Source organism: Monodon monoceros, unplaced genomic scaffold (assembly GCF_005190385.1).
Source record: "Monodon monoceros isolate NGI ecotype Baffin Bay Population unplaced genomic scaffold, NGI_Narwhal_1 Super_Scaffold_12, whole genome shotgun sequence".
Classification (NCBI taxonomy): Eukaryota; Metazoa; Chordata; class Mammalia; order Artiodactyla; family Monodontidae; genus Monodon; species Monodon monoceros.
This window is the reverse complement of record NW_021703768.1, coordinates 31056761-31080264: the sequence shown is the minus strand read 5'-3', so window position 1 is coordinate 31080264 and position 23504 is coordinate 31056761. Positions and strand designations below refer to the sequence as shown.

Genomic DNA, 23504 nt, shown 5'->3' with positions numbered 1-23504 from the left:
TCTTCTTGCTCTGATTTCCCATATATTCCCTAGCTCCCAGAGGCCTCTTTTACTGGTCCTCTGGATAGAAAGTCTGTTTTCTCCCAGTTTTCACTGTCTTATCATACAGCTTTGCAGAAGTGGTGGTGCCTTTGGGGCAAAGCATCAAGAGAAATAACTGATTCCCTCCAAACTTTTTGGACCACACGGCCCCCTTTTCTCAGTTCTTCTGCTCCAGTGTTTCTCAACCTTGGCACTGTAGACATTGTAGACTAGATAATTCTTGGTGCTGGGGACTGTCTTGTGCATTGTAGGATGTTTAGGATTATCCTTGGCCTCTGCCTACTAGATACCAGTAGCTCTCCCCAGTTACGACTCGAAATGTCTCCAGACGTTGCTGAATGTTCCTTGGGAGTTTTACGCACCATACTGTCTTGAGACTCAGTTCACCTTTGGACAAAGCCTGAAGATAAAGGAGTTGGGGGGAACCCAGTATACTCACCTCCATATGGATTATCATTCGAGTTTTGACTTCCCCTCATCAACCTGTGTGCTATTAGAGTCCTCAGGTGAATAGTTGCTTTTTGTATCGTGTCCAAAGTTCCCACTTGTAGTCAGTGAGAGAGACTGTAACAGACTTACTCCATCTTGGCCAGCACCGTCAGTTGAGTTTTTTATTTAGTATCATTATGTGAATCTGGTTTCAAACGTATTTAATGTGTTTTAATCCATTGCAGGTTGTTTTTTCAATGGAAAATTATCCCAACCTTTTGCCTCTTCAGACTGCTCTGGAGTCCTTTTTGACAGTATTTGGTAGCATCTTTGCTTTCTAGCATGACAGGACATTTCAGGCTCATTTGGTACAATTCTTGCCCTAGAACTAGATTTGGCCATTTCTCTAGGGAGCCCTAGTTTCTTTTGGTAGGAAAGAGTATTAGAGACTACAGCTAGAGGTATTAATTCCTACTGGTCATGCTATATGTTGTTTTGTTTTTTATTTTTTTTAAAACAACAAAATTATGAGTTTGTATTGTTTTTCAGTTCAGCTTTAAAAGAGAATTTGCTCAGTTTCTTTTATAGTATAGTTGTATTGCTTTTACCCTAAAAATTTTGTTTTCTAACAACATTGACATAATCACTTATGAACCTCATCCAACAGTGTACCTGTTATAGCTTCAGTAGTCATACTTTTTTTTTTTTTTTGCCATGCTCCATGGCTTGCAGGATCTTAGTTCCCCCATCAGGGATCGAACCCGTGCTCCCTGCATGGAGTCTTAACCACTTGACTGCCAGGGAAGTCCCTCTTTTTTATTTTAAATGGAAGTATAGTCCATTTACAGTATTATATTGGTTTCAGGTGTACAGCATTGTGATTCAATATTTTTACAGATTATACTCCATTGGAAGTTATTACAAAATAATGGCTATAATTCCCTGTGCTATACAGTACATCCTTTTTGCTTATCTATTTTTTACGTAGTATTTTGTATCTCTTAATCTCATACCTGTAATTTGCCCCTTCCCTCTTCCCTCTCCCACTTAGTAACCACTAGTTTGTTTTCTATGCCTGTGGGTCTGTTTCTGTTTTGTATATACATTTTTTGTTTAAGTTCATCATTCTTTTCTTTGCATCCCTGAAGTTGCATTAAGAGCTGAAATAATCAGATTCTTCACCAAATGAGCACCAAATGCTTTTATTAGCTCATTTCTCTCAGTGACCAGTATTTCCTGACAGCAGGTTCTTTGCTTTTCACTTTTGTCCTGAAGTTTTCATATCTGTAAAATGGTATTCTTAATAATACATACCTTATAGAGTTGTTGTATTATGTTAAATCATTGGTGGGGACAGAAAGCAAGTGTTTGATAAATGGAAGCTATTGTTATTAACCATTTACTCTCAGTGAAAATTTAAGCATCTGAGAGATTAAAATGCTCCAGGTGTAAATAGTTGTATTGATTTGTCAGTGATTATTTCACTAATCTACAGAGGAAAAGAATATTTACAACATATTCCAGTTCATTATATACAGAATAGGCAAATTTATAGAATCAGAAAGTAGATGAGCTGTTGCTTAGGGTAGGGCGGGAGAAATGAGAATTGACTGCTAATGGAAAGTGAGTGAAAATGTTCTAAAATTAAGTTGTGGTGATAATCGCACAACCCTTTGAATATACTTTCTGGAATTTTTGTTTCAGTACTACTGCCAAAGTGCAACAGAGGCTGATAGGATTCATGCGCCCTGAAAATGGAAATACCCAGCAAATGCAACAGGAGCTGCAGAGGAAGTTCCATGGTAAATTATTGCTTCTGATCAGTTAAATGTACATGACCCCAGTAAAGAGTTTTATTAGGTGAATAGAAAAGAGTGGACATCTCTTGGTAAGATCGTTTGTGGTAACAAATATTTTTATTAAAGTAATATTAGTGTGATTTGAAAAGTAAGATGATATGGACATCATGTATTTCCACAACTTTCAGCTCATAAAAGGTTTTCATTTCTTCCACCAGAAAACATGATACACACTTTTTTTTTTAACTTTTTTTGGGGGCGGGGGGGGTGCTGCATCCCGTGGCCTGTGGGATCTTATTTCCCCGATGAGGGATCGAACCCAGGCCCCCTGCAATGGAAGCGAGGGGTCCTAACCACTGGACCACCAGGGAATTCCCCAATACACACCTTTTTTTTGATGAATTTTTTTATTGTGCTAAAATATACATAACATAAAATTTACCGTTTTAACCATTTTTAAGTGTACAGTTCAGTGGCATTCAGTAAGTTAAGTTCACATGATTTCCTGTAGCATGGTGATTGCAAAAAGCACCACTATCCATCTCCAGAATGTTTTCATCTTTCTAGTCTGAAACTCTGTACCCATGAAACAATAACTCCCCATTTTCCCCTGCCCCCAACCCCTGACAGTCACCTTTTTTTTTTTCCTGTCTTTGAATTTTACTACCCTGTGTACCTCATGTAAGTGGAGTCATATAGTATTTGTTTTTTTTTGTGACTGCCTTATTTCACTTAGCATATAATGTCTTCAGAGTTCACATATATAGTGGCATGTGTTGGAATTTCCTTCCTTTCTGAGACTGAATAGTACTCCATTGTGTGTATCAACCACATTTTGTTTATCCTTTCATTTCTTGGTGGACACTTAGGTTGCCTTCATCTTTGGGGTATTGTGAATAATCCTGCTATGAACATGGTGTACGAATAGAAATTTGAGTCCCTACTTTTAATTGTTTTATTATATATCCAGAAGTGTAATTGCTGGATTATGTGTAATTCTGTTTTTAATTTTTTGAGGAGCCACCATAACTTTTCCATAGCAACTATACCATTGTATTGGTACATTTCCACTGGTAGTACACAAAATATTCCAATTCCTCCACATTGTCACCAATAATTTTTCTTTTTCCTTTTTTTAAAAAACATTTCTATCCTAATGTGTGTGAAGTGGTATTTCTTGGAGAGTTAAAAATGTGAATCAAATGTTAGGTTGTGTTTTTTTATTTATTATAAAAAAGTAACAACTAAGGAAACAGCAAGGGAACTGAAAAGTTCTTATAACCAATAATTATTCCAGATGTGAATTGGCATAGTAATAAAATATTGTTTAAATTTTGCCTGCCATTCCCGGTTTTTTTTAGGTTCTTTTGCCTTCCATTGTTCGAGCCAATTATTCTGGCTAATAGAACTTTGCTAGTTAAGACTCAGCTATTTACTTTTGTTCCAACGTACTTTCTTTCCTTCCTGCTGGACCTAGTTTTCTGTTCACTATTTTGTAAATTCTTCTTTCAGTACTTTTCAAGTAAACTTGACAAAATACAAGCATTGGTAAGGATTTATACAAAGGGGAGCATTCAAATTGCTGACAGTATGCACTGAAATAACCACTTTGGAGAGCAATCTGATCATATATATTAAAAGCTAAAAATGCATATGCATTCAAAGCCAGCAGTTTCACTCCTAGGTATATATTCAGGAACAGTCTTTATCAGACATTTTCCCCACAATAAGTAATAATTTTTATATTATGGCCCAGATGTTTAAAAGCATATACACACAACAGAATTTTAAGAAATAACTATACCTATTTTATACTCTAATTTTTTTTTCCTTTTTCATTCTATTTCCTTTTTAAGGGGAAAAAAAGAATCTGTCATGATTGACTGAATTGATTTCATGACTCACCAATGCATCTTAATTTGAAAAACAGTCGTAGCAAAACCTGACTGTGTTTTTGAGGAGACCTTTTTTAAGGATATTTATTGCATTATTGTTGTAGTAGCAAAACATTGGAAACAACAGGAATGTCCTTCATGTGGAAAATGGACCTAATTGTGGTATACTTATATAATGGAACACTCAGCAATTAAAATAAATGTATTGATACTAGATTTTGACTTATCAGTATGGGTAGCCTGTGAAAATATAACTGGGCAGAAAAAGCAATGGTGTAAATTGTCTAAAAACAGCAACATTTTTACTGTTTATGTATGCATACACACAGAAGCACTTGTATATAGTGAGAGGATAAAACTGTGAATTCAACAACTCATGATCATGGTTGCCTATGAGGGGAGGAAGGACAACAATGAGGATTTCAACCTTAACTATAGTTGTCGTTATTTGAGATAAAGTGTTGTTTTACTTAAAACAACTTAACCTGTCATTTTTAAAACTTCATGAGTTGTGTTTTGTAATTAGAGGCTCAACTGAGTGAAAAGGTTTCACTTCAGGCAATCCAGCAGTTGGTTCGAAAATCATACCAGGCTCTGGCTTTATGGAAACTTCTTTGTGAACATCAGTTCACTGCCATTGTAGGAGAACTTCAGAAGGTAGGATATTTTTCCCCCTAAGCTCGTACTATTAATTCTGTGCTTAGTTTGTCTGCTTTCTTTTTTTTTTTTTTTTTTTTTTGTGGTACGCGGGCCTCTCACTGTTGTGGCCTCTCCCGTTGCGGAGCACAGGCTCCAGACGCGCAGGCTCAGCAGCCATGGCTCACGGGCCCAGCCGCTCCACGGCATGTGGGATCCTCCCGGACTGGGGCACGAACCCGTGTCCCCTGCATCGGCAGGCGGCCTCCCAACTACTGCGCCACCAGGGAATCCCAGTTTGTCTGCTTTTGAGTGAGCTGTAATCTTTCACTTAGTTTCAGAAGGAGATTATTTTGGGCAGCATTTAGGTTATGATCAAATTAATGTGTTATGAGAAAATTGCACTAAAGCATGATAACTTGAGGGGTTCATTGTTAAAACCACAAGTTATTACACTATATGAGAACTTTGTTGTGATATGTGAATGAACTCTTACTTTACCAAAAATATTTTTCAAACAATAGATTGTAACCTTTATTTGGGCTACAGATCCCTTTGGGACTCTGATCAAAACTCTTTCTCCCCACCTTCAAAGAATGCATACAGACACATACATAAAATTTTTGCATGTAATTTCAAGAAGTCCAGTGACCTAAATTAAAATTAAACATTCCTACTTTAAAGAAAAATGTTTGCCACTGTGGAAAATGAATGGTTCTTGCTGTCCTCATTGGAATCCTTTTTAAGGATAAAGGTAATTTGCATTTATCTAAATGTTAGGTCATTTGGGGGAAGGAAGGTATTCCTACCTATTAATTTAATTGTGAGCATTTCTAAACGTACACAAAAGTACAGCAAGTACAACAAATAATCCCCCATACACAATTTATTTGCATTCAACATTTTCACAATTTTACCAACTTTGCTTAATCTATCCCTTATTTTCTTTTTCTTTACTGAATTATTTTAAAGTAGATCCCTAACATCATGTCCCTTCGTTCCTGTATATTTTAATATGTATTCTTTTGGCCATTTTCTTGAATACCAATGTCATTATCACATTTAGCAATATTACCACTAATTCTTTTGGGTAACATCTAAAATAATGAAATTTCTGTGTCTTAAAAATATCTTTTTATAGATTGGTTCACTCTAATCAGAATCTAAACAGTTGGTTCACTCATTGAATTTGGTTGTTTTTTCTCTTAAATCTCTCAGTCTAGAGCAATTTTCTCTGTCTCTCTCTCTCTCTCTTTTTAGTGGGGGGGGGGTGTTGCTATTGCCTTGTAGGCATCAGGTCATCAATCTTGTAGAATCCCAACATTCTAAGGTTGTCTTTACCTTCCTTGTAGTGAACTTGTTCGTCTATTTCCTGAATTTTCTATGAAATGGAAGTCAAGTCTACAGAGGCTTGATAAGTTCAGTTTTTTGTTGTTGTTGTTTGTTTGTTTTTTATTTATTTTATTTGTTTTATTTTTGGCTGCATTGGGTCTTCGTTGCTGCGCACGGGCTCTCTGTAGTTGCAGCAAGTGGGAGCTACTCTTTGTCACAGTGTGCGGGCTTCCCATTGTGGTGGCTTCTCTTATTGCGGAGCACAGGCTTTAGGTGCATGGGCTTCAGTAGTTGTGGCACACGGGCTCAGTAGTTGTGGCTCATGGGCTCTAGATCACAGGGTCAGCAGTTGTGGCGCATGGGCTTAGTTGCTCTGCATCATGTGGGATCTTCCCAGATCAGGGCTCGAACCCATGCCCCCTGCATTGGCAGGTGGATTCTTAACCACTGTGCCACCAGGGAATCCCCAGGTCCATTTATTTGATAAAGAATAGCACATACTTTTTTTTCCTCTTTTAAAAACTCAAGTGAATATGTTTAATTATGAAAGCTATTTCCTCTTCCATGCCAGGTAGAATAATGATTTTTAGTTTTATTGGCTGGTAAGAATAATGTAGGTCAATTTTTAGCCTAGGTATCTTTTTTGTGATACACCTTCAAAGCTTTCCTTCCCTATATGCTCAAGGAATGCAAATTAAATATTAATACAAAACATTTGAACATAGATTGTATATTTGCTGAAATTTAGAAAAAAGAAATAGCAGTCAGATCACTAAACAGAATGTTACTATAGTATAAATCACCTCAATACTTTAGAACTCCATTTTAGCAAGCAGATTTGTTTAAATAAGATCAAACTCCAATGTTAGAAGTCCTTGAATAATAGAATTCAAATGTTATTTTGGAAAAATAAATGTAAGCCCAAGATTTTTTAATGTAGCTAATTGATTGTTTTTTCCTGGTTATAACTAAAGTCAGGAGGCCTGTCTCGAATTTTGACTCCACCTGGGTTTTGCTTTCCTCATTTGTAAAGTGAGAGATTTGGAATAGGCATACTGTGGGTTCTTTTACAATTCTCAATGATTCTATGAAAATCTGTAAAATTTTATTATTTTTTATAGTTTAGTATATTTTATCTTTTGAATTATAGTCTATTAATGTTTTGATATTTTAAATTATTAAAGAAATTTCATTCTGTGTGGAAATACAATATTCCTATACTTTTGATCAGAAGAGGATTTTCTTTTATACTCCTAGGAATTTCAAGAACAGTTGAAAATCACCACCTTTAAAGATCTGGTAATCAGGGACAAGGAACTGACTGGGGCATTAATTGCTTCTCTAATCAACTGCTACATCAGAGATAATGCTGCTGTTGATGGCATTAGTTTACACTTACAGGACATCTGCCCACTTCTGTATAGCACTGATGATGCAGTTTGTTCTAAGGTATGATGCTTTGTTACCCATTTCAGTGTTTCTTACAGGATGTTTCATGGTATGATGAAAGCACACTAGAACTGTAATCAGGAACTGTTGTCTTTTGTTTGACATACGACCTTGGGTAGGTCTTTTAACCTTCCATGGCGTCAGGATCCTCATCTGTGTAAGAAAGACGTTGGAATATATTATTTCTTAAAATCCGTATATAAATTTTTCATAAAGAATCTTTGATAGTATTTCTAGATGGTATTTAAAAAATGGTTAACTATGCCTTTCCTTAAAAATTAAGAAAAAATCACTAAAACTTTGTAATAAATTAGAGCTAATTGGGCAATTTTTTTTGATCCTTTCCTACAGGTGAAAAAAATTTTAAAAATCAGTGTTGCTCAGACTGCCTGCTGACCAATAATGTATTGACTAGGCAAGAGATTTACCAGTCAAAAGCTGTCTTGCTTACATATTTGTGAGAGGAATTAAGAATAGCTAGGATTTTTTGGTCAAAAACTTTTCTGCTTAAAATTAAGAAGAAGTAAGTTTTTTTTTTTTTTTAAGAAGAAGTAAGTTTGTAGAGTTGTTTTTATCTTTGATGATAATCAACCGGATGTAAATTTAAACATAGACTAAACAAAACTTGTATTGACAGCATCATCCATGTGCTTGTATCTTTTTAAGTTCTTGTTGTCTCTACTTCTAGGCAAATGAGCTTCTCCAGCGTTCCCGACAAGTTCAAAATAAGATTGAAAAGGAAAGAATGTTAAGGGAATCATTAAAGGAGTATCAAAAAATCAGCAATCAAGTGGACCTGTCCAGTGTTTGTGCTCAGTATAGACAAGGCGAGAAACAAAATGTTCTTCATACCTTCTGCTTAACTCGGAGGGATATCTTCCTTCAGCTTTCAGTAGCCCAAGTGATATGACATAGGGAATTCATTTCTTATGTCTTAGTATTTGATGACTGCACCAGCTTCTACAAAAGCTATAACGCTCTTTTTATGTCTTGAAATGTGTAACTTTTTAACATTGGGGTTTCAGTCCTATTCCAGTTAAACTACTACCTGTGTTAGATTGCTTTCTGGGTTACACTTACTTTTCAGATGCTTTAGATTCTTTTGACTAATTTTAAAAATACTACCTGTCTGCTCACTTTAAAATTACTTTAAATCAAATCTAACATAATGTAGTAACTGTTAGTACAGGTACTACTTTGAATCCTAAGATTTTTTTTCCATCAAGGAACTGCAACCCTCCTTTTTGCTATTTTAAATATGAAATTTTTTTGCAATGAAGAAAATACATTTAATAGCTGCCTTTAAGGCATGTTGGAACCTAGTTCTTCGGTAGACTCATCAGAAATATTTTATATGATGTTGTCACCTGGGTGACCGATATACAGTAGAAACCTCATAGTAGTAAACATAATAACCTTGATCAGTATTTTTATAAGCCATCTAAGGAAAATGTATCCACTTAATAATATGCCTTAACTCTTTGTCCTTTGTCTTTCCTATTAGTGCGTTTTTATGAGGGTGTAGTGGAGCTCTCTCTTACTGCTGCAGAGAAAAAAGATCCTCAGGGTCTTGGACTTCATTTCTATAAACATGGAGAACCAGAAGAAGACATCGTGGGACTTCAGGCTTTCCAAGAAAGGTGAGTTTTATCACCTTAACAGATGCAACTTTATGGATATAGACTTTTCTTTGTGTAAAGTTTGATTGATGGTATTAGGAAAATAATATTTCAAGTACAACTCATAAAATTGAATTACGCTTTCACCTAAAAATGTCTTGTTTTATCAAAGGTGTGAATCAGTATTCTAATTATTAGCCTAGGGATAAAATTATAGCCTGGTGGGAATTCTTGAGGACCTAAATGTTTTTGAACTTGCCTCTTTGGTTTTCCTGAGATTGTATTAATGTCAATTTGAAATGCAATTACGATTTTGGAAACAAAACTGCTGCCTCACCTGCCCCACTGCCAATGTCTGGTTCTGGATGAAAATTAGTATTTTAAAGGATGATTTTTAAATGTTCACAGATTATTAGAGACTGTTTAGAAAAAAAACTATGTCCAGGGCTTCCCTGGTGGCGCAGTGGTTAAGAACCCACCTGCCAATGCAGGGGATACGAGTTCGAGCCCTGGTCCAGGAAGATCCCACATGCCACAGAGCAACTAAGCCCGTGTGCCACAACTACTGAGCCTACGCTCTAGAGCCTGCGTGCCACGACTACTGAAGCCTGTGCGCCTAGAGCCCGTGCTCCGCCACAAGAGAAGCCACCACCATGAGAGGCCCACGCACCACAACGAAGAGTAGCCCCTGCTCGCTGCAACCAGAGAAAGCCAGTACACAGCAACAAAGACCCAGTGCAGCCAAAAATAAATAAATAAATTTATTTAAAAAAAAAAAAAAAACAGTAAAATAAGCAATATTTTTTAAAAAAAAGTATGTCCATAAAGGAAATACATAACCAAAGATGTGTTTCATTTTTATGACTTTACCCTTTTAAACAAGTGCTTCTCAAACCTATTGAAAGAGAATATGATTTGTATTGTTTTCATTTTTTTTTGCGGTATGCGGGCCTCTCACTGTGGCCTCTCCTGTTGCGGAGCACAGGCTCTGGACGCGAAGGCTCAGCGGCCATGGCTCACGGGCCTAGCCGCTCTGCAGCATGTGGGATCTTCCCGGACCGGGGCACGAACCCGTGTCCCCTGCATCGGCAGGCGGACTCTCAACCACTGCACCACCAGGGAAGCCCTGTTTTTATTTTTATTTATTTATTTTTAATTTTATTGGAGTATAGTTGCTTTACAGTGTTGTGTTACTTTCTACTGTACAGCAAAGTGCATCAGCTATACGTATACATATATCACCTCTTTTTTGGATTTCCTTCCCATTTAGGTCACTACAGAGCATTGAGTAGAGTTCACTGTGCTACACAGTAGGTTCTCAACTATGGATACTATGTATAAAATAGATAACTAATGATTTGTGTTATTTTTAATACCAAATTGTGTGTGTGTGTGTATTTTCTCCAAAATTCTCTTTAGTTTATATTTCAATTACATAAGATAAACCAATTGATAACTAAATCATGGAATTGCTCCTTTTTCATTCTTTTTCAGATTAAACAGTTACAAGTGTATTACAGATACACTTCAAGAACTGGTAAATCAAAGTAAGGCTGCTCCTCAGTCTCCCAGCGTGCCCAAAAAACCCGGACCTCCAGTGTTGTCGTCTGATCCCAATATGCTGAGTAATGAAGAAGCAGGCCATCATGTAAGGGACATAGCATATTTTCGTTCTGAAAATACACTGTGTTTAGATGTTCTGTGTGGTGGTGGTGGCATAACCATCTTGGAAAGGGTAGTAACTCTTAGAACTTACCATTTAAGGATGCTTGATTTCTTACCAGAAGCTTATAAGGCTAAGGAGTCATGTCGAGCCTTTAACTGTGCTAATTTTTACTGTTTTCTTTATTTTAGTTTGAACAAATGCTTAAATTGTCTCAAAGATCCAAAGATGAACTCTTTAGTATTGCCCTTTATAATTGGCTAATACAAGCTGACCTTGCAGATAAACTGCTACAGGTAAAAAATATTTTTTATACCATTGTTGTTAATTTATATTTTTAAGTAGCATAACTCAGTGGGTTAAGCACATATAGTCATAAGGAAATTCAGTTTTTCACCCTGTACCAACCGTTAGGTGTTAGTGAAAAGCCAAGTAACGTAATACCTTTTCCTAGTGAGCAAGGTAGTCTGTTGGTCTAGTTTTCTTGTTATTTAGAAGCTGATTGGGATTGTGGGATGAAAATCAATGGATTATAAGTTAGGAGACCTGCACTTTGTCTTAGCTCTGCCATTAAGCCACTTCACAAATAAATGTCCTTTCACTACCCTAAGTCATAGTGTTCCTCATTCTGTAAAATGAATATATGGCATTTGATAATTGCAAAGATGCTTTTGAGCTCAGAATCTAGGAATCAATAGCTGTGTTCTCAAAGTTTATTAAAAGATTTGTAATTGGATTATAATAAATTGTTTTTATCAACCTAATGCAACTATCACAGCAATTCTTTGAATAACTGTGGTAAAACAATCATTTATAATGAGAAAAATTGCCCTCTCTTATCTGTTACTGGATTATAATATTGCTTATGTATTCATAAAACAAGGCACACCTGTAAAACGATATATTTACTATCTGAAGAGCAAGTGGGTAGTCAGAAAATGTTTCTGATTAACTTTACAATTTCCAGATTGCTTCTCCATTTCTGGAGCCACATCTAGTCCGAATGGCCAAAGTTGATCAAAACAAAGTTCGTTACATGGATTTACTCTGGAGGTATTATGAGAAGAACAGAAGTTTTAGCAATGCTGCTCGTGTCCTATCCAAATTGGCTGACATGCATAGGTATGGCCTAATATTCTCACTGTGACAAATAATTGATAACTGGGCTATATCTAGTTACATCCAGATTTCAGATATTAAATAAAACCTTATTCAGGTTATACATATATAAAACTTTTACGCTTTTACTTGGATTTATCTAAAGTTTATAGTTTTCTCTCTTTGTTTTTAATAATGTGTAGCAGGTACCAAATACCTCCTACTAAATAGACTCTCTATTCAAACTGTCTTGTAAATCCTTTTCTTTAAAGTATGTCTTTAGATTCTTTCCTATTAACAGCAATTAATTACTATTCTTTTTTAATATTTATTTATTTGGTTGCGCTGGGTCTTAGTTGAGGCAGGCGGGCTGCTTAGTTGCGGCATGTGGGCTCCTTAGTTTCGGCTCACTGGCTCCTTAGTTGTGGCATGCGAACTTTTAGTTCTGGCATGCATGTGAGATCTAGTTCCCTGACCAGGGATTGAACCCGGGCCCTCTGCCTTGGGACCGTGGAGTCTTAACCACTGCGTCACCAGGGAAGTCCCTTAATTACTATTTTTAACTAAAGGACAATAAATACTTCTCAAAGTCTTTATAATTTTAAACGTTTAACAAATTCCAGGCTAATTTCCTCTACTCTCTTTAAATTACTGAATAGGTCTTGGAGCATATATATTGAGGATTGTTAAGAATCCTGTTAAAGAGTGCATTGAAATTTCTAATTAGATTGTCATATCAAAAGACAACTTAAAATTTTGGACAGATCATTAATTTGACCCTCTTTTCATTTGGAATTTTCTTTGCCACAATAGTGCAGTGCTATTTCCAAAATCTGGAAATTGGTTAAGTTAGGACAAGGAGGTGTTTGAGACAAGGTTGTTATTAAACCAAGTTAATCAGAATGGCTACTTAAATCACCCAGATATGGCTAATAGCAAGTGTGAGAGTTTGTGTATCTGTTTGTGTGTGTGCTCATGCAGTTGTAATTATTGCATGTGTGGGCCCAAGGCATTTTTGGTCTTCTTGCTATCTTTGGTCTTAATAGTCATTTGGTGTTTTTCTTTTTTTTTTTTTTTTGTTTCTTTTTTTCTTTTTGGCTGTGTTGGGTCTTTGTTACTGCACACAGGCTTTCTCTAGTTGCGGCGAGCGGGGGCTACTCTTTGTTGTGGTGTGTGGGCTTCTCATTGCAGTGGCTTCTCTTGTTGTGGAGCATGGGCTCTAGGCGCGTGGGCTTCAGTTGTTGTGACACACAGGCTCAGTAGTTGTGGCTCGCGGGCTCTAGAGTGCAGGCTCAGTAGTTGTGGTGCTCGGGCTTAGTTGCTCCACGGCATGTGGGATCTTCCTGGACCAGGGCTCGAACCCATTTCTCCTGCATTGGCAGGTGGATTCTTAACCACTGCACCACCACAGAAGCCCCCTAGAGTGGCTTTTAATTGCCCTTTCATTAATATTTACTGACCTTGTTCCTTGTTATAACAGTTACTATATTCTTGTTATAAAATATTCAGAAATCCTCTAACTTTTAAGAACAGTGCCCGTTGTCCATATCTACTTCACACACAAACACATAACCTAATTTCCTCCTCATGTGAGAGACCCTATATGTCTTACCAGCTCGCAGTTTACCGTCTCTTTCCACAATAAAATCTTTTTCCGACTATTATGTTACTCTCTTTCTCACTACACTTTTTTTTTAAATTTATTATTTATTTATTTATTTTTGGCTGCGTTGGGTCTTTGTTGCTGTGCATGGGCTTTCTCTAGTTGCGGCAAATGGGAGGATACTCTTTGTTGCGGTGCCTGGGCTTCTCATTTTAGTGGCTTCTCTTGTTGTGGAGCACGGGCTCTATGTACACAGGTTTCAGTAGTGGCTCACGGGTTCTAGAGCACAGGCTCAGTAGTTGTGGTGCACGGGCTTAGTTGCTCTGCGGCATGTGGGATCTTCGTGGACCAGGGCTCGAATCCGTGTCCCCTGCATTGGCAGGTGGATTCTTAACCACTGCGCCACCAGGGAAGCCCTCATGACACTCTTTTTACATATGTAGGCTGCACCAAGTAAGTTGGCGGCTATAGTGTTATACTTTTTTTTTTTGCGGTACACGGGCCTCTCACTGTTGTGGCCTCTCCCGTGGCGGAGCACAACCTCTGGATGCGCAGACTCAGCAGCCATGGCTCACGGGCCCAGCCGCTCCACGGCATGTGGGAAATATTACCCATGTTGAAAATGTTTGTTTCAAGTGGGTTTTTTTTTAAGAGATGAGAAGGGAGGTAAAGGAAAGCCTTTTAGAAGCAAAGCTCCTAAAGGTACAGAGTCCTTTATATTTGATCTTAAGAGATGGTCAGTGCTAATTACCTGTCATCCACACATGTACTTTGCAAGATAGGAGAAAGGAGTTAATCCTTTCTTTCTTTTGGTTTCTTTTTGGAAGGGGAAAACTTATAGGAGCCATAGCTATGTAGAAGGACAGTTTTTTAAGTAAGACCTTCTCTGAAAGTAAAAGAAAGCCAGTTTTTTCCTGATTCAGATTGGCATTCATGGGGATATCAAAAGTTTCATTTCATACTCGTTGATCTGAGGGGTTGCCAACAACTAAATGAGTTAATATGTTTGTTTTTAATGCCAAGTTGCTTTATAATGTCAAAGACCCAGGTCTGATGGACTTAGGGGATTAGAAAGGACTGAAGATGGTAATCATGGAGGTGGATACATGCTTAGGGCATTCTGACACCTGTCCGTCAATCAGCCAGCAAATAGATTTTGAGTACCAGTGATAATTCAAGGCATTGAGGAAGGGAGTAGTGAACAAGATCAACACCATCCCTGCTCCTAAGGAGCTCTCATTCTAGTGGGCAAAGACCATAGACAGACAAGTTCAGATTCTATAAATACAGTAAAAACAGGATTTTACAGTAGAAAGTGCCTTGGGGAATGGGGAGCTGCTTTAGTTAAGATTGGTCAGAGAAGGCCTCAGACAAATTGTCATTAAAATTGATTCTCAAATGACAGGAAGAGGCAGCTATTAAAGAAATGGAGGACGTGGTTTAAGCACAGAAGCGATGGTCTCTGAAGAGGCACTGCATCAGATTTAAGTTTATCATGTTTAGGGTACAAAAAAGAAAGCCAGTAGGGTTGGAAATGGTGAACAAGGGAGGAATGAGATGAGGTTGGAGGAGTAGGTAAAGGAGATTGGAGGGTCTTAAGAAAGCATGTGACGTGATCTGATTTTTGTTTTTAAGAGGTCACTCTAGTTGCTGTGTGGAAAATGAAATGTAGTGTTTGCCATATTAAGGTAGAGAAGTGAAGAATATGAGGAATAATAAAAAGTTTAATTTAATTTTAGAATAATCCAAGTTTTAATATACTGAAGTTTTAAAATAGGAAGTTACTTTTTGGATGTAAACATAAGTATTTATGTGTTGACTTAAGTTGTGGATCTCTTTTATTAGAAATCCTCTAATTTTTCAAGTTTCAAATGGCCTTTTATGTTAATTTGGCATAAATAGTACATCATAGCTGATATATATGTATATTGGATCCTTAAGAATTCACATGAATAAAAATAAGGATTTTCCCCCCAGCACAGAAATTTCACTTCAGCAGCGACTAGAGTACATTGCTCGTGCCATTCTTAGTGCCAAAAGTTCCACTGCCATTTCATCAATAGCTGCAGATGGTGAATTCCTTCATGAATTAGAAGAAAAAATGGAAGTAAGTGCTAACGACACTTAAGTCTTGTCCACATTGATTAGTAGCCACGTGTTAGTCCACTTCCTCTCTTCCCCTAGTAGATAATAGGTCTGTAGCAGTCAGTATTAATTTTAATCTCTTACGCCTTCTTTTTTTCTTTTCATATTTATATATAAATCTTTTAAAAGATTTTAACGATACAGCATTTGGGTCCTAGGACATTGCTGTAATCTAAAAGTTCTCTCTATGGCATTTCTAAAGATTTATTCTAACTATTCTAACACCAAGCAGATTATGTCACATTCACTGTTTATTCTGGAGGCTAATAAGTAGATGTGTAGAGTGGGCTAAACTGCCTTTACTAAGAGACACAAAAATGTATAATGGTCCACATACAAAAGCTTATTTCTCATTCACAAAATCCAGAGTTGGTGTTCCTGATTGGCATGTTGCTTTCTTCCACTTGGCGATGTCAGTTCCCAAGTTCTATTTTCTGGCTCTACCATTCCAATGGCCTTACCTTTTTCTTTGATCAAAGGGAGGAAGGGTGAAAAGAGCATGTAAGAAGCACATTCACTCTTAAAAAAACCTCAACCCTGAAGTGGCATACTGTACTTCTGTTGACATTCCTTTGAAGAGAACATAGTCTTACAGCCATACTCCTAGCAGAGGAGGCCGGGAAGTAGAGGCTGGCCATTTTGTCTGGCTATAATCATGGGCAAAACAGGTGTTGGTGAGTAGCAAAGGCTCTCTGTCACAGCACAGTCCCTGTGTAATCTTCTACTGTAATGAAGCGTTGCTAGTCTTTATACATTTCTTTAAATTTGGGTAGAATTGACATATAACAGTTGCTAAGGTATACAACATAATGATTAAATTTTTCTATATATTGCAAAATGATCACCACAGTAAGTCTAGTTAGCATCTGTCACCATAAATGATTACAAAAAAATTTATTTTCTTGTGATGAGGACTCTTTAAGACCTACTCTTTTAGCAACTTTCAAAATATGCAACACAGTATGATTAACTGCAGTCACTATGCTGTTATTTATATATTATTTTTATTTTAACAAACTTAAAGTCAGATACTAGGAGTCATTCCTTCAAGTACCTGGTGATTTATCATGAAGAACTTAAGATTTGATTTTTTTTCTACCCAAACTAGGTTGCTAGGATCCAACTTCAGATACAAGAGACACTACAAAGGCAATATTCCCATCATTCTTCTGTACAGGATGCAATTTCTCAGCTGGACTCTGAGCTAATGGACATAACTAAGGTAATAAAAAAGCAAGTGAAATTCCTATAGTAGTCACCTATTATCTTGTTTCTTTTGCATTTTATTTTGTGTTTAAGATAAGCCATCTTTGGAAGCATATCACTGAGCTGACACATCACCACTGTGGTATCTCACTCTTGCTATGTTTCTCTTTCCAGGCCAATTTCTATCAAGAATCTATCAGCCTCACATGGGGCTTTGTTAAAACTCCTGCCACCTATTTTATGGCCTTGTTTATCTTGAAAAAGTAATTTATCTTTGCTTAACTCTCCAAGCCTCTCCCACTCTGTACCCTTCTGAACAGTTTCTTTTTCAATTATTCATGGACATTTCTCTAAGTACCCTGAAGCACCGTTAGATTTGTCAGTATTTCCGTGATTTTTCAAACCTTAGTTTAGACAACACTAATTCTAAAAGAAATGTCATTGCAGTATCTTGCTCTCAGCCAAGAAAAAAAAAGGCACACATATTTAAATCTGTTTAAATGTGTTTTCCATGCATTTACTTTTTTTTTTTTTTTTTTTTTGCGGTACACGGGCCTCTCACTGTTGTGGCCTCTCCCGTTGCGGAGCGCAGGCTCAGCGGCCATGGCTCACGGGCCCAGCCGCTCCGCGGCATGTGGGATCTTCCCGGACCGGGTCACAAACCCGCGTGCCCTGCATCGGCAGGCGGACTCTCAACCACTGTGCCACCAGGGAAGCCCGCATTTACCATTCTTAATCTGGCATTACGACCACCTACATGTCATCACATCTTTGTATCATATTTTTGGAACTTTAGATAAAACCTTTGGTTACTTTTAACTTTGAGGGAGTTCTTCACTGTTAATTTCTGAATACTGATCTCTGGTTGGATGTTGGCATTTTCTCCTACAGCTTTATGGGGAATTTGCTGACCCATTTAAACTGGCAGAATGTAAACTTGCAATAATTCATTGTGCTGGTTATTCAGACCCTATACTGGTGCAGACACTTTGGCAAGATATCATAGAGAAAGGTAAGTGTTCATTTATAGGTGTATTAGCTGTACGTTATTTAGTGACTTAGAAGAGTGAATGCAAGCTGTTAACGGTCATATATTTAGGGCTCATGAGAATTGTATATACCTAAACAGAGGGAAGTAGAGGGTACTTGATATGGTGGAGGGCGATCCTGTAGAGAATGATCCCAGTAAATATTTGAGAGGACCCTCAGAAAAGATGTGTCATTTTTGTGGTTTATACTGCTTAATAAGGGATTCTGAGACACTTAGCTCGGAATCTCATAACTAGTGCCCTGGTAAGTGGAAAGTATATCAGACAGTAACAGAAACACAGAATCTGCTCATTATATTAACGTGCATAGAAGTTCTAGTATTTTGTACCTTGAAACAGAATAAAATAGTCAATTTAAAATTTTCACAATGAAAACAGTTTGGGTTTCTACTGACATGTCTCTTTCTTACAGAACTGAATGAAAGCGTGACATTGAGCTCCCCAGACAGGATGCATGCTCTTAGTCTCAAGATTGTGCTCCTTGGCAAGATGTATGCCGGCACACCTCGTTTCTTTCCTCTAGGTAAGCCATAACCTTAGCTACGGTTGTGGGGCTTTTATCTTTTTGTTTTGACGGTTTTCTTCATTGACATGGAAAAATAATGGTTTGTAGGGCAAAATCATTTTGTTGTTGCTATTTATTAGCTCTGCAGTTTCATTCTACCTCTCCAGAAAGAAACACCTCCAAAGAATAGCAGAATTTGTTGATGAATAGTTGGGTATGAAACTCTCTTTGCTTGACCTTCCAAGTTGATATATCTATCTTGGGATAGTCTGACTAACAGTCCGTAGTGGTTGTGTTACTGGTAACCCTATACACACTTGAAGAGAAGGGGAAAATAGCTGATGTTTTTGTGCATGGATGATCTGTGATTGATTCAACTGCCCCCTGTTATATTGAGGGCATATTTTTCTTTAAAATAGCAAGTAGTTGTGTTAAAAATGTAATTTTTGTGAACTCCTTTCTTAACCAGATATACTGACTATTTGTTATGTAGGAGACTGTTATAAGCCATTTGCCAACCTATAATGTCTTCCTCGGTTATAAACCAATAGACTCAACATAAATATATTCATACAGTAGAATGTTAAATAAGCACTTTGTGTTTTTGAAAAATGTTGAGAAACATGAAAACGCTTATAACATAACATCAAATTGTTTTTAAAATATGAAGATCCAGACTTGTTTATAGACCTCTGATTTAGGGTTTATTTCCTGGACATGGTAAGAAATAAAACTATTATAATCATACCCTTATTTCTTGTAAGTACAGTATTAAAAACTGCCATGCCAAAACAACAAAAAACTGCCATGCCATTTCATTGATCAGGAAAATAAAGAGAAAATAAAGAGCAACTGTATATATATGTCTTATGAGTATGTGAAACCTGACAATTTTAATAGCAAAAAGGCCACATTGTACACAATCCCTTTTGAGGGTATTTCTGCTTTGACTTAAGATTTTTAATTGTTGAACCCAATAAAATTTAGGGTAGAAGAGGCCTTCCTTTTTCTATCACTCTCTCAATGGCAAACAGGTTCCAGGGGGCTTCAAACTAGAACAAATTGAGTCTTCAGAATTTTTATTACCTTTCCAGAATCTCTGTATGGTAACTTGTAGGGGAGATGCAGGTTCAGTGGCACTATTTTCAGTGACTCCTCTTGCCCATGGTTACTCACGTTGGTCAGTCTCAGATTTTAGGTACCATAAGTAAGAATTTGATTGTTACTGTTAAGATCTTATTTATGGGACTTCCCTGGTGGCACAGTGGTTAAGAATCCGCCTGCCAATGCACGGGACATGGGTTCGATCCCTGGTCCAGGAAGATGCCACATGCCGTGGAGCAACTAAGCCCGTGTGCCACAACTACTGAGCCTGCGCACTAGAGCCTGTGAGCCACAACGAGAGAAGCCACTGCTATGAGAAGCCCGCGCACCACAACGAAGAGTAGTAGCCCCCGCTGGACGCAACTAGAGAAAGCCCACGCGCAGCAACGAAAACCCAACGCAACAATCAATCAATCAATTTAAAACAAAAAATCTTATTTATGATGTAACAGGTAGTAAAAAGTGAGACTGGGACCACAGTTACAATCATCAAAATAAATAACTTATGAATCTTATGAATATTACATTTAATATTTCTAAAATCTAGATGCAGTAGTGCTTCTTTTCTGAAAAGCTGTTAAATTGAAGGTATAGTATTTCAAGATATTAAATATTATCAGTGGGTCCTCTCCAATAGTGGAATTGTGAATGCTCTCTATTTTCTTCTTGTTCTTTTGCTGTTTTCCAAATTCACTATAATAAGTTTTTTCTCTAATAGCTTTAAAGTGTGTAATTGAATGGTTTTAGCATATTTACAGAGTTGTGCAACCATCATCACAATTAAATTTAGACCATTTTCATCACCCCAAAAAAGAAATTATATCCACCTTCAGCCCTAAGCAACCACTGTTTTACTTTCTATCTCTATAGGTTTGCCTACATTTCGGTATATGCCTTATTTTTTATTAAAAGAAATTTTTAAATTGTTTTTTAAAAGATTTTCCTGTAGAAACTGTTCAGTTATGAGTAAGGCCTATTTTTAGTATCAAGAGTTAACAATTCTACAACAACAAAAAATGGTAATTATATGAGGTGAAGGACATGTTAACTAACCTTATTGTGGAAAACACTTTGCAATATGTATGTGTATCAAATTATCACATTTATACCTTAAACTTAGACAGCGTTACATTTCAATTATATCTCAGTAACACTGGGCGCAAAAACAGAGTTAACAATCCCAACTTCTGGTCCTTTTCTCTCCCCAGATTTTATTGTGCAGTTCTTAGAGCAGCAAGTTTGTACTTTGAACTGGGATGTGGGTTTTGTGATACAGACAATGAATGAAATTGGAGTGCCATTACCTAGACTACTGGAAGTATATGATCACTTGTTCAAGTCACGGGTAAGGAAAATATTAAATAAAATAAAATAATTTATTTACTTAAATCAATTAACTTTCTAGATACAGGAGCGGAGTATTTTGCTTGTGTGTTTGTAAGTATCTCATCTAATACAGTTGTATCAGAAATTTGCTTCATTGGTTAAGCAAATTATGCTTCAGACTTTTTTAAAACCAGTAATGAGAGTTGCTTTGCTATATATCATGATAAAAATCAAATCTTTTTTAATATTAATAAACATAATTATATATGCTTTACTTTTAGTGGAACAGGCTAAATACATGAAGAATTATCATTTACTTCAAAGAAACAAAATATCAGTGTGTTTATTCACTGTAACCTCATCTAAAATATCAGTGCTTAAAGATCTTTCCACAAGAAAAGAAAATTTAACTATGTATGGTGACGGGTGGTAACTAGACTTACTATGGTGATCATTTTGCAGTGAATGCAAACGGTGAATCACTGTATTGTACACCTGAAACCAATATAATGTTATATGTCAGTTATGCCTCAATTTTTTAAAAATGATCTTTCTCACCATATTTAACCTTATTGGGCTGTGTATTTTGTAATTTTTCTCCTAAGATCAAAAACCAAACAAAACCTGTTGAACTGGATTGCGTTTAATACTAGTCATGATTATAGTACCATCGTCAAAACATTCATACAGTGCTTTACAAGGCACTTGTATATCTCATTAAAACTCATAATGAGCCCATGATGGAAATGAGCAAGTAGTAGTATCCCCATCTTCTACTACATCTGACAAGGGCAAAGAGGTTAAATAACCTGCTCAAGTCACATGGCTAGTAATGATGAAGCCAGAACTAGAATTAAGATTCTCTGACTCCTGATTTAGTCTCTTATTCACACTATCGGATTAAGTCTGCATAAGTTCAAAGTAAAAATGGTGTCACAGCCAATAGGAAGAGATGGATTTTCTTCTCTTACTTCAGGTTCCTAAGCAGGAAATTTGTATGCTCTACACAGTGGATCGATACATCAAATATTCTTCCTAAATAACATCACAATTAAGTTTTCAGTGCTATTCATTATTAACCATAATCAGATATATAATTTAGTAACCACATAATATTAAATGCTTATTTTAATATCAGTAAATTTTGCTTTGGACATTGATGACTATTTTAACTAACATAAATGATTAAAAAATCAGTTGACAATTTGCCTTACAACTCATGATGTATTTTTCTTTATAGGATCCATTCTGGAACAGAATGAAGAAGCCACTGCACCTTTTGGATTGTATACATGTACTATTGACAAGATATGTTGAAAATCCTAGCCAAGTTTTAAATTGTGAGAGGTAAGTATGAATTAGATATACTTTATTATATACCAAAGGCTTTTAAATGCACCTAATAAATACCTGGGTAACAAATTTGGAGACAGTGGGGCACGATATGGAAACTAAAAGAAGTATGCGAGATTTAAGCTCTTGTGCATGTTTGCAATAACTATTTGAATGATATCAGTCAGTATTTATGAAAGGTTAGAGTTTTTTCCATTTTTCAACCCTTGTCCTCAAGTCTTTCTAAAGGTGACAGGATAAAATTAATGAATTACTCCTAAACTCCTTTCACTTTGAATTAGTGGCCTAGGAAGTTCAATTATGTATTTGTGATATCAGTGGCCATTTCAAGATATATTTGTTTGAAAAGGCCAAATGAATATAAATAATATTAATTTAAGGAGTCATCCCTTACTGCCTCCTTCTCATTATAATAATCTTCAAAAGGGAAATGGTGGTGATGTGGCAATCCACCTACCCCCTGAGTTTCCTTCTCTATTTTCATTTATTTGCCATTTACTTAATTACATGATCCTTGCTCTCATGTGGGACTATAATAAGTAAGGTTAGCAGAAGTTGAAGGGAAGTCCTATAGGAGGAAACGCTTCTAAGTATGTAGATAGTTGATCAGGTGTCTTTTTCATTACAGGAGAAGATTCACAAATCTCTGCCTGGATGCCGTTTGTGGTTATCTGGTTGAGCTCCAGTCTATGAGCTCCTCAGTAACAGTACAGACCATCACTGGGAATTTTAAATCTCTTCAGGCTAAACTAGAACGGCTTCATTAATTATTGTAATGTATTTTCATCCATGCGTTTTGATCTGTAAAATAAAAGCTCAGCTGGGTCCAGATTTCAGGTGCTATAAGTCTAAGAATTTAAGAATAATTTTAGTAGAAACATGTTTTTAATAAGTGGCTGGTATCAGCAGACAGTACATTTGCAGGTGAATTCTTTTTTACTACGTAATACTGTTTTGTTTTTTAATAATCAGGTTAAACAAATGAAATAAGATTATGATTTTAACACAAAGATAAAAAAATAAAAAACTCTTATTTTGAATTTATAGTATTCATTTTCAAGTTAGTTCAAGTGTCAAAACTTAAATAGGCTAGCTGAGCAGGTCCAGTCCCATAGTACTAGATTCTACAACAGTTCCTAAATAGACAAATAAATACTGTCTCTTTTTAAAAGTTATTTAGGTTTTGGGTTTAACCTTGGAAAGAAATTTCTTCCAACTACTGATTTGGTCAGTTACAGTCCTTGTAATACA

The 23504-nt window shown here is 36.5% G+C and overlaps 1 protein-coding gene across 1 annotated transcript in view; it reads left to right on the top strand.

Annotated features, from left to right (window-relative positions):
• Positions 1-23084, top strand: part of NUP155 (nucleoporin 155) — a 62389-nt gene extending 39305 nt beyond the window's left edge. Inside the window, exons 21-35 of the mRNA XM_029218345.1 lie at positions 2176-2273; positions 4692-4822; positions 7391-7582; positions 8271-8409; positions 9087-9222; positions 10696-10849; positions 11056-11160; positions 11832-11986; positions 15543-15672; positions 16819-16932; positions 17808-17928; positions 18378-18488; positions 20783-20919; positions 22141-22247; positions 22882-23084. Coding sequence (XP_029074178.1) covers positions 2176-2273; positions 4692-4822; positions 7391-7582; positions 8271-8409; positions 9087-9222; positions 10696-10849; positions 11056-11160; positions 11832-11986; positions 15543-15672; positions 16819-16932; positions 17808-17928; positions 18378-18488; positions 20783-20919; positions 22141-22247; positions 22882-23020 — 1969 coding nt within the window. The 3' untranslated portion in view covers positions 23021-23084. The remainder of the gene's footprint in view (positions 1-2175; positions 2274-4691; positions 4823-7390; positions 7583-8270; positions 8410-9086; positions 9223-10695; positions 10850-11055; positions 11161-11831; positions 11987-15542; positions 15673-16818; positions 16933-17807; positions 17929-18377; positions 18489-20782; positions 20920-22140; positions 22248-22881) is intronic.
• Positions 23085-23504: the final 420 nt, after the last annotated feature.